General features: G+C 46.1%; 1 protein-coding gene across 1 annotated transcript in view; it reads right to left on the reverse strand.

Moving 5' to 3' along the window:
- Positions 1-3,886: 3,886 nt before the first annotated feature.
- Positions 3,887-11,893, reverse strand: part of LOC139563807 (stAR-related lipid transfer protein 9-like) — a 72,084-nt gene continuing 64,077 nt past the window's right edge. The window contains exons 27-32 of the mRNA XM_071382733.1: positions 8,221-8,387; positions 8,023-8,087; positions 7,640-7,842; positions 7,325-7,404; positions 6,891-7,049; positions 3,887-6,638 (exon numbers count right to left, since the gene is read on the reverse strand). Coding sequence (XP_071238834.1) covers positions 6,537-6,638; positions 6,891-7,049; positions 7,325-7,404; positions 7,640-7,842; positions 8,023-8,087; positions 8,221-8,387 — 776 coding nt within the window. The 3' untranslated portion in view covers positions 3,887-6,536. The remainder of the gene's footprint in view (positions 6,639-6,890; positions 7,050-7,324; positions 7,405-7,639; positions 7,843-8,022; positions 8,088-8,220; positions 8,388-11,893) is intronic.

An 11,893-nucleotide genomic window follows, 5' to 3' on the forward strand; every position in this document is an offset into this window, starting at 1 on the left:
ACGGTTTGCAACTGCACATGGGGACAAAGATCGTACTTTTTGGAGAAATGTCCTCTGGTCTGATGAAACAAAAATAGAACTGTTTGTCCATAATGACCATCGTTATGTTTGGAGGAAAAAGGGGGAAGCTTGCAAGCCGAAGAACACCATCCCAACCGTGAAGAACGGGGGTGGCAGCATCATGTTGTGGGGGTGCTTTGCTGCAGGAGGGACCGGTGTACTTCACAAAATACATGGCATCATGAGGGAGGAAAATCATGTGGATATATTGAAGCAACATCTCAAGACATCAGTCAGGAAGTTAAAGCTTGGTCGCAAATGGGTCTTCCAAATGGACAAGGACCCCTAGCATACTTCCAATGTTGTGGCAAAATGGCTTAAGGACAACAAAGTCAAGGTATTGGAGTGGCCATCACAAAGCCCTGACCTCAATCCTATAGAAAATGTTTAGGCAGAACTGAAAAAGCATGTGAGAGCAAGGAGGCCAACAATCCTGACTCAGTTACAACAGCTCTGTCAATAGGAATGGGCCAAAATTCACCCAACTTATTGTGGGAAGCTTGTGGAAGGCTACCTGAAACGTTTGACCCAAGTTAAACAATTTAAAGGCAATGCTACCAAATACTAATTGAGTGTATGTAAACTTCTGACCCACTGGGAATGTGATGAATGAAATAAAAGCTGAAATAAATCATTCTCTCTACTATTATTCTGACATTATACATTCTTAAAATAAAGTGGTGATCCTAACTGACCTAAGACAGGGAGTTTTTACTAGGATTAAATGTCAGGAATTGTGAAAAACTGAGTTTACATACACCTTGGCCAAATACATTTAAACTTCCGACTTCAACTGTATGTTTAATTCTTAAGCGGGTGGGGTGGGGGATCGATGGGGGGGGTAACATATGGAATTGTTTTAAGATGGTCCTACCAAGGATCATTTAGCTATTTAATTTGGAATTTTAGGACCTCTTAATTAAGTTATCGCAAAAATATATCATATATATATATATATATATATAAAATATATATTTTTTTTAATGAAACATTGAATTTTGAAGTTTGTTCTGAAGTGTCTGTCCTAAATCTGAGAGATCAGGAAACTATTTACATTTTTTTTTACATGTAGCCTATTTAACCCTAAACCACTGTGAGTCTACAAAACATTAAGGACACCTTCCTAATATTGAGTTGCAACCCCCCTTTAAGTTGGCTGGATGTCCCTTGGATGGTGGACCATTCTTGATACACATGGGAAACTGTAGAGCGTTAAAAACCCAGCAGAGTTGCAGTTCTTGACACAAACCGGTGCGCCTGGCACCTACTACCATACCCCGTTCAAAGGTATTTAAATATTTTGTCTTTCCCATTCACCCTCAAATGGCACAAATACACAATCCATGTCTCAATTGTCTTAAGGCTTAAAAATCCTTCTTTAACCGGTCTCCTCCCTTTCATTGATTGAAGTGGATTTAACAAGTGACATCAATAAGTGATCATAGCTTTCACCTGGATTCACCTGGTCAGTATGTCATGGATAGAGCAGGTGTCCTTAATGTTTTGTATACTCAGAGTATACCTCCATTCATTTTTAAACCGGTACCCGGCTACCTTCAGACTTGTCTTGTGAGGTTTGTGGGCACCTAGAGCAAAACAACCGACATGTAGGTGTTTGTGAGAGACTCTCTTTTCCATTGAGGTGTCATGTTAGTGTGTAGCCCAAACTGTTTGGACAGGAGTTGGCAGATCGGCTGTACCGAATTCAGACGAGTCCCGTGATGCTTGTGGGGGTCATAGAGCAATACGGAGAACACCATCATGTTCATGAGAGTCTCATCTTTCCTTTCGGACGCAACAGAGGTTTTTGTAAGAAGACCGATTTTCGGAATATCTCATGGTCTGACAAACACCGCTCTAACTCTGCCACCTTTCCACCGCGGATGCGGAAGGGTGCCATCAGTGGATTAAAACTGACGGATTTTGATGGGGATTTTTTTATTATGCTAAATCAATTTCTGCGGGGGTGTGGACATCGACTCTAGAGCTATAGGCAATGTTCGGCCCAGAGAAGCACGAGATTGAACTTCTAGAGTTTTACATTTACATTTAAGTCATTTAGCAGACGCTCTTATCCAGAGCGACTTACAAATTGGTGCATTCACCTTATGATATCCAGTGGAACAACCACTTTACAATAGTGCATCTAACTCTTTTAAGGGGGGGGGGGGGGGGGTTAGAAGGATTACTTTATCCTATCCTGTTTTCCCCGTAGTTAACAATATAAACGTTTCCCTTTACTGTGGGAATTGTGATCGAATCAAGACAATATTGGTCACTTTCAATGCAACATACCAAAACAAAACTAACTATGCAAGACTTAGTATGCAAAACTAACTATGCAAGAGATTTTGTTGTAGGCAGAACACATCGGACTAGGATTCTATTGACAGGCACGGCTCTGGCCCATTCTCTACACAGACCGGTGTGCCATAACCAACAAGAGCTGCAGTAGGCCTATATGCAAATAGACCATTGCCATATATGGATCTGTGCCATTCACTTTGATCTGGACTGTATTTACAGCATGAGCGGTCGTCAGTAGATGTGCTTGTTTTTAGAGCAAAGCCAGAGCTGCATGTAGCCACGTGTGCACATTTGTTCATCTGTTCATATCCTTTGGTAGTTAGTGAGTTACTCGCCCATTTATAGATAATTTGTACTCAGCAATGGGGGAGTGATTGCTTCCTACAAGAGCACAAAATGTGTGCATTTTACTTCAATATTTTATTTAACCTTTATTTTAATAGGCAAGTCAGTTAAGAACAAATTCTTATTTACAATAACGGCCTACCGCTTAAGAACAAATTCTTATTTACAATAACGGCCTACCGCGGACGATGCTGGGTCAATTGTACATTGAACACTACACATTTGCTGCTACTGTAGGCTAAACGATAGAACAGCTATTTCCATGTTAAAATGTTATGGGATTCATTTTTTCCATTGTTTTTTATGGTAGGCCACTCTGGTAGGCCTACATAATGATCAAATAGCCACAGTAGCCTACTTTAACACTGTTAAAACTGTAACTTAAAGCTGGTACAGCCTCAGTGTTCACAGTAAAAATGTGCCGGGCCTCCTGAGTGGTCTAAGGCACCTGCATCGCAGTGCTAGCTGTGCCACTAGAGATTCTGGGTTCGAGTTCAGGAGACCTATGGGGCGGCGCACAATTGGCCCAGCGTCGCCAGGGTTAGGGGAGGGTTTGGCCGGCAGGGATGTCCTTGTCCTATCGCGCACTAGCGTCTCCTGTGGCAGGCCGGGCGTAGTGCTTGCCTGGTGCACGGTGCTTCCTCTGACACATTGGTGTGGCTGGTTTCTAGGTTGGATGTGCATTGTGTCAAGAAGCAGTGCGGCTTGGTTGGGTTGTGTTTCGGAGGATGCACGGCTCTCGACCTTCGCCTCTCCCGAGTCCATACGGGAATTGCAGCGATTAGACAAGACTGTAACTACCAATTGGATACCATGGAATTGGGGAGAAAAAGTGATAAAAGTTTAAAAAAATATTTAAAAAATGACAAAAATAAAACATGCGCTGGAGGTTTCACAGAGTTTACGCTCAGCAGACTGTAAATTTGCTCAGTGACACATTTTTTTGTTGAGGGAACATTGGCTATAGGCCTACTCAGGAACAGGATAACATTAATTTTACAATTAATATACATAATATTTACACAGCCAAACCAATACTGTAAGGAAGAAGCGACAAGCTTTGAGTATGTACAGACATTTAAAAAAAATGTCAAGTTTATATAGGAAAATAAAATATGCTCTTTGCATTTCTTTAGGATTCAAATATAATGTTATTTAAATAAAGAACATAATAAAAACATAAATATTTATACATATTGACATGGTGGTATACATTCATGTCACATAAAAGGCACTTATAAAAGTATGGATCAAAATAAAACTCAGTACAAATAGATTGTCAGTTAGGCTACTTCATTGTTCTTTCCCTGCGGAAACTAAACTCTGCAAAAAAAGAAACGTTCTCTCACTGTCAACTGCGTTTATTTTCAGCAAACTTATTAACACGTGTAAATATTTGTATGAACATAACAAGATTCATCAACTGAGACATAAACTGAACCAGTTCCACAGACATGTGACTAACAGAAATAGAATAATGTGTCCCTGAACAAAGGGGGGGTCAAAATCAAAATGAACAGTCAGTATCTGGTGTGGCCAGCAGCTGCATTAAGTACTGCAGTGCATCTCCTCCTCATGGACTGCACCAGATCTTCCAGTTCCTGCTGTGAGATGTTCCACCACTCTTCCACCAAGGCACCTGCAAGTTCCCGGACATTTCTGGGGGGAATGGCCCTAGCCCTCACCCTCCGATCCAACAGGTCCCAGACGTGCTCAATGGGATTGAGATCCGGGCTCTTCGCTGGCCATGGCAGAACACTGACATTCCTGTCTTGCAGGAAATCACTCACAGAACGAGCAGTATGGCTGATGGCATTGTCATGCTGGAGGGTCATGTCAGGATGAGCCTGCAGGAAGGGTACCACATGAGGGAGGAGGATGTCTTCACTGTAACGCACAGCGTTGAGATTGCCTGCAATAACAACAAGCTCAGTCCGATGATGCTGTGACACACCGCCCCAGACCATGATGGACCCTCCACCTCCAAATCGATCTGGCTCCAGAGTACAGGCCTCGGTGTAATGCTCATTCCTTCGACGATAAACACGAATCCGACCATCACCTCTGGTGAGACAAAACCGCGACTCGTCATTGAAGAGCACTTTTTGTCCTGTCTGGTCTGGTCCAGCGATGGTGGGTTTGTGCCCATAGGCGGCGTTGTTGCCGGTGATGTCGGTGAGGACCTGCCTTAAAACAGGCCTACAAGCCCTCAGTCCAGCCTCTCTCAGCCTATTGCGGACAGTCTGAGCACTGATGGAGGGATTGTGCGTTCCTGGTGTAACTCGGGCAGTTGTTGTTGCCATCCTGTACCTGTCATGTTCGGATGTACCGATCCTGTGCAGGTGTTGTTACACGTGATCTGCCACTGCGAGGACGATCAGCTGCCCGTCCTGTCTCCCTGTAGCGCTGTCTTAGGCATCTCACAGTACGGACATTGCAATTTATTGCCCTGGCTACATCTGCAGTCCTCATGCCTCCTTGCAGCATGCCTAAGGCACGTTCACGCAGGGACCCTGGGCATCTTCCTTTTGGTGTTTTTCAGAGTCAATAGAACGGCCTCTTTAGTGTCCTAAGTTTTCATAACTGTGACCGTAATTGCCTACCGTCTGTAAGCTGTTAGTGTCTTAACGACCGTTCCACAGGTGCATGTTCATTAATTGTTTATGGTTCATTGAAAAGGCATGGGAAACAGTGTTTAAACCCTTTACAATGACGATCTGTGAAGTTATTTGGATTTTTACGAATGATCTTTGATAGACAGCGTCCTGAAAAAGGGATGTTTCTTTTTTTGCTGAGTTAATATCCTTCATATCAGTTCCTTCTTATTTGGTTCCCCTGGGGACCATCTTACTGTGACACTGCAGTACTACAACTACAGAAAAATAATGTCCTGAACAGTCAACAAAACACATAATATGGCTTTTTAAAGGTTGGGTAGTGAGTTTGGTAAAGTGTGCTGTGCCTTGGGACGTTAACACAGGATGCTGGAGAAAACAATTATGTCACTAAGTGGTCATTATAAAAGTGGTTAGTTCTTAGGCTGGGAGGACAGTGAAATGGGAGACAAATGATCACTTTGTATCATAAATCAGTAATTAGGGAAGTAGTACAACTGAGGTGTACAGATAGATTAAATATAGCAATGGGCAACAGGAGACTAATGATCATTTTGCATTTGATATAAATCAGCGTTATTATGAAAAATATGTGGAATTGTAAACATTTAGGGCCTGGTGTTACTCTGGTCAGCAGTTGCAGTGAGATGTGTTGGATGGGTCAAATATAGGAGCCACACCCTCAACCCTCCCTGACAACCAGTCTAGACCACTCAAACTTTGGCAATATACTTAAAAGATTGGTATAAACATACATATCAAACACAGGTCTTCAATTAACCATTTTAACACAAAACACACAGTTATGTTTCGATATAAACAAGCTGCATGATACTTAGTATCACAAAATCAATGTCATCAGTGCTCTTCATAAGAATACAATCAAGTAAATAAATTGCAAATTACAATAGAGACAGGTCCCATATCAGATTCAGGATGTATTTCTAAGTGCTCACTGCTACGTGTGTGACCATTAACCTGGGGGCGTGTTCTTTAGGGCACACCGTAGCAAAACGTTTTGCAATGGGAGATGAAATCTGTGTTCTAATTGGACAGCTGATCTGGGTCGTGTTCATTGTGGCACATTGTAGCAACATGTTTTGCAACGGAAAAAGAAAATGTGCATTTCTTATTGGAAAAGTCCAGGTAGTCCCTCCTTGTTTCAGTCCGTTTTCTTCCTTTTGGTGCCTAATGACCCTGCTGTCAGTCTCACAAAGAGAAAAGGGTGTCGAGCTCAGCCAGGACGGACGCCTGTCTCCTAGCCACTGATCCCAACAGTCTCTGAGGAAGGGATGGAGTGCCCAGGTCCACCTGAAACAAAGGAGGACAAAAAGTGAGCCAAGGAAGGGATGGAAAAGAGAGGGGGAGGAAGAAACTAAAAGAGAGAGGAAGAGAGATTCCACATGGAGATGAGGAATCATTAGGCATATCTGCATCTAAAGTACTCTTAAGAACTTTCTGACATCTGTTGATGTAAAACTGGATTGATGAATCATTTTGATGAATTGATTGACTGATAGCTTTTTCAGACCACTTTATGTTGTCTTAGTAGTCCTATCTCACCTGCAGTAGGTAGATGACCCTGACGACCTCTCGGACGTGGCGTGTGATTGGCTGAAGGACCCAGGCGCTAGGCAACATCTCCCCTCGGACAGCCTCTACACTGGGCCGAGGGAGAGACTCCTCGAAGACTGACTGCATGGCCAGCACACACAGCTCATCCTAGGTGAGAGATAGAAGGGCACTGAGTTAGTAGTCAGTCTCTTGCTGTAGACAAGGCTAAGAAAACTCCTGGCCCTAGCTATAGGACAGTAAGAATCCATTAGATCATTGCCCCTGAAACGAGGAGGTATTCTGTCCCCCTCATTCCAGTTGAACAATCAAAACAAATCTTGGTAAGAAGGAGTAAGTTTAAACTTTGAACTTGGTAAGTTGAAACTTGGAATTCAGCTGCAGGTCCAGCAAGTGACTGACCCCTGAACTCTGACCCTACTGACCTGTTGTGACTGGGTGCTGATGCAGCAGAAGTCTCTGGGCTGTTTGAGGTGGCAGCTGGACGGGTCTGTCAGCAGGTAGACTGATGAGGAGAGACACATGGAAAAGCATGAGGAAAAATTACAATTGAAATCTGAATTTCTGTTTACTTCCTGGAAGTAATTGACTGAAGTGAAATGGAATTGACTCATAGCGATAGATAGATGATGCATTTGCCACAAAGCGTGTTTTAGCATGGGCAGCACCATTGAAGGCTTTCACCATTTTTAAGTAGTGAATTAACTCCAACTCTGCTATACTCCAGGCAGCAGACTAACCCAACTGAGTGCTGTCATCTAGTGGTCGTGTCCAGGCGGACTGGACAGCCTCATGGTACAGGTGGGTCTTGGAGTGGTCTCGGACCATGCTCCACAGGCTGGCCAGGGGCCTCTCCAGCTCCACTGCCCCAAGGAAACAGTGCACAGATGGGCTGGAGGAGGGCTTGTAGAAGGCCTGGACACCTCGCTCCACGCCCTGGTACCTGATAGAGAGAGAGGACAGGAAGGTTGCAAATACACAACCTGTAATATAAACCCAGTTGGAAAAGCCTGTTGAAATCACATTACAACCAGTTTTGTCTGCTGGGAGTGTAGCTAGTTATAACATGGTTTACTATTGGTTAACCTGAACGTAATAAAGGAGAAACCATGATGCAACTCACCTCCAACCAGCTGCAGCTTTCCCCATCACCAGGTTCCCCATGTCACCAGCAGCAGCCAAGCGCACCTAGGGCACAGGTGAGAACATGTTTCTTATTTTAGCAAACGTGCAACAACGAACAATTACATAGTCCAAGGTAAATTGGAAATGTGTATTTTTGCTGTCTTGTGTTATTCTATAAAGTTTATTTGAATTGTACCTCAGCCATAGCTCGACCAAGCAGACAGGAAGTGAAGTCCTGATAGGCTGTCGATATGGACGAGGCGGAGCCAAAGGAGGCGGTGCGCTGTCGTAGGTTCGTAGGAGATGACGGTGAGGATGACATCAGAGGGTCATACCCTGACACACCAGGCTCCAGACGTACATCTAGAAAAGACATAATAGAAAAGACATACACATGGTTATAATAGATATTAAAAACAAATTAGGAAAAAATAAACAACCAGCACACTGCTTTAATAAAGCTCTGACGAAGGCCGTGAGGTCGATATGTAAAACTCTGACGAAGGCCGTGAGATCGATATGTAAAACTCTGATGAAGACCGTGAGGTCGATACGTAAAACTCTGATGAAGACCGTGAGGTCGATACGTAAAACTCTGATGAAGACCGTGATGTCGATACGTAAAGCTCTGACGAAGGCCGTGAGGTCGATACGTAAAGCTCTGACGAAGGCCGTGAGGTCGATACGTAAAACTCTGACGAAGGCCGTGAGGTCGATACGTAAAGCTCTGACGAAGGCCGTGAGGTCGATACGTAAAGCTCTGACGAAGGCCGTGAGGTCGATACGTAAAGCTCTGACGAAGGCCGTGAGGTCGATACGTAAAACTCTGATGAAGACCGTGAGGCCGATACGTAAAACTCTGATGAAGACCGTGAGGCCGATACGTAAAACTCTGATGAAGACCGTGAGGCCGATACGTAAAACTCTGACGAAGGCCGTGAGGTCGAAATGTAAAGCTCTGATGAAGACCGTGAGACCGATACGTAAAACTCTGATGAAGACCGTGAGGTCGATACGTAAAACTCTGATGAAGACCGTGAGGTCGATATGTAAAACTCTGATGAAGACCGTGAGGTCGATATGTAAAACTCTGACGAAGGCCGTGAGGTCGAAATGTAAAGCTCTGATGAAGACCGTGAGACCGATACGTAAAACTCTGATGAAGACCGTGAGGTCGATACGTAAAACTCTGATGAAGACCGTGAGGTCGATACGTAAAACTCTGATGAAGACCGTGAGGTCGATATGTAAAGCTCTGATGAAGACCGTGAGGTCGATACGTAAAGCTCTGACGAAGGCCGTGAGGTCGATACGTAAAACTCTGACGAAGACCGTGAGGTCGACGCGTAAAGCTCTGACGAAGGCCGTGAGGCCGATACATAAAGCTCTGATGAAGACCGTGAGGCCGATACGTAAAACTCTGACGAAGGCCGTGAGGCCGATACGTAAAACTCTGATGAAGACCGTGAGGCCGACACGTAAAACTCTGATGAAGACCGTGAGGCCGATACGTAAAATTCTGATGAAGACAGAATTTCGTCCGCCCACGTGTTCTCGCACACCCCGAGAGCTTCTGGTCAGCGGGGTGGTGGCACCGGGATCCTCATCTCTCCCAAGTGGTCATTCTCTCTTTCTCCCCTTACCCATCTGTCTATCGCCTCCTTTGAATTCCATGCTGTCACAGTTACCAGCCCTTTCAAGCTTAACATCCTTATCATTTATCGCCCTCCAGGTTCCCTCGGAGAGTTCATCAATGAGCTTGATGCCTTGATAAGCTCCTTTCCTGAGGACGGCTCACCTCTCACAGTTCTGGGCGACTTTAACCTCCCCACGTCTACCTTTGACTCATTCCTCTCTGCCTCCTTCTTTCCACTCCTCTCCTCTTTTGACCTCACCCTCTCACCTTCCCCCCCTACTCACAAGGCAGGCAATACGCTCGACCTCATCTTTACTAGATGCTGTTCTTCCACTAACCTCATTGCAACTCCCCTCCAAGTCTCCGACCACTACCTTGTATCCTTTTCCCTCTCGCTCTCATCCAACACTTCCCACACTGCCCCTACTCGGATGGTATCGCGCCGTCCCAACCTTCGCTCTCTCTCCCCCGCTACCCTCTCCTCTTCCATCCTATCATCTCTTCCCTCTGCTCAAACCTTCTCCAACCTATCTCCTGATTCTGCCTCCTCAACCCTCCTCTCCTCCCTTTCTGCATCCTTTGATTCTCTATGTCCCCTATCCTCCAGGCCGGCTCGGTCCTCCCCTCCCGCTCCGTGGCTCGACGACTCACTGCGAGCTCACAGAACAGGGCTCCGGGCAGCCGAGCGGAAATGGAGGAAAACTCGCCTCCCTGCGGACCTGGCATCCTTTCACTCCCTCCTCTCTACATTTTCCTCTTCTGTCTCTGCTGCTAAAGCCACTTTCTACCACTCTAAATTCCAAGCATCTGCCTCTAACCCTAGGAAGCTCTTTGCCACCTTCTCCTCCCTCCTGAATCCTCCTCCCCCCCCCCCTCCTCCCTCTCTGCAGATGACTTCGTCAACCATTTTGAAAAGAAGGTCGACGACATCCGATCCTCGTTTGCTAAGTCAAACGACACCGCTGGTTCTGCTCACACTGCCCTACCCTGTGCTCTGACCTCTTTCTCCCCTCTCTCTCCAGATGAAATCTCGCGTCTTGTGACGGCCGGCCGCCCAACAACCTGCCCGCTTGACCCTATCCCCTCCTCTCTTCTCCAGACCATTTCCGGAGACCTTCTCCCTTACCTCACCTCGCTCATCAACTCATCCCTGACCGCTGGCTACGTCCCTTCCGTCTTCAAGAGAGCGAGAGTTGCACCCCTTCTGAAAAAACCTACACTCGATCCCTCCGATGTCAACAACTACAGACCAGTATCCCTTCTTTCTTTTCTCTCCAAAACTCTTGAACGTGCCGTCCTTGGCCAGCTCTCCCGCTATCTCTCTCAGAATGACCTTCTTGATCCAAATCAGTCAGGTTTCAAGACTAGTCATTCAACTGAGACTGCTCTTCTCTGTATCACGGAGGCGCTCCGCACTGCTAAAGCTAACTCTCTCTCCTCTGCTCTCATCCTTCTAGACCTATCGGCTGCCTTCGATACTGTGAACCATCAGATCCTCCTCTCCACCCTCTCCGAGTTGGGCATCTCCGGCGCGGCCCACGCTTGGATTGCGTCCTACCTGACAGGTCGCTCCTACCAGGTGGCGTGGCGAGAATCTGTCTCCTCACCACGTGCTCTCACCACTGGTGTCCCCCAGGGCTCTGTTCTAGGCCCTCTCCTATTCTCGCTATACACCAAGTCACTTGGCTCTGTCATAACCTCACATGGTCTCTCCTATCATTGCTATGCAGACGACACACAACTAATCTTCTCCTTTCCCCCTTCTGATGACCAGGTGGCGAATCGCATCTCTGCATGTCTGGCAGACATATCAGTGTGGATGACGGATCACCACCTCAAGCTGAACCTCGGCAAGACGGAGCTGCTCTTCCTCCCGGGGAAGGACTGCCCGTTCCATGATCTCGCCATCACGGTTGACAACTCCATTGTGTCCTCCTCCCAGAGCGCTAAGAACCTTGGCGTGATCCTGGACAACACCCTGTCGTTCTCAACTAACATCAAGGCGGTGGCCCGTTCCTGTAGGTTCATGCTCTACAACATCCGCAGAGTACGACCCTGCCTCACACAGGAAGCGGCGCAGGTCCTAATCCAGGCACTTGTCATCTCCCGTCTGGATTACTGCAACTCGCTGTTGGCTGGGCTCCCTGCCTGTGCCATTAAACCCCTACAACTCATCCAGAACGCCGCAGCCCGTCTGGTGTTCAACCTTCCCAAGTTCTCTCACGTCACCCCT

Source organism: Salvelinus alpinus, chromosome 34, assembly GCF_045679555.1.
Source record: "Salvelinus alpinus chromosome 34, SLU_Salpinus.1, whole genome shotgun sequence".
NCBI lineage: Eukaryota > Metazoa > Chordata > Actinopteri > Salmoniformes > Salmonidae > Salvelinus > Salvelinus alpinus.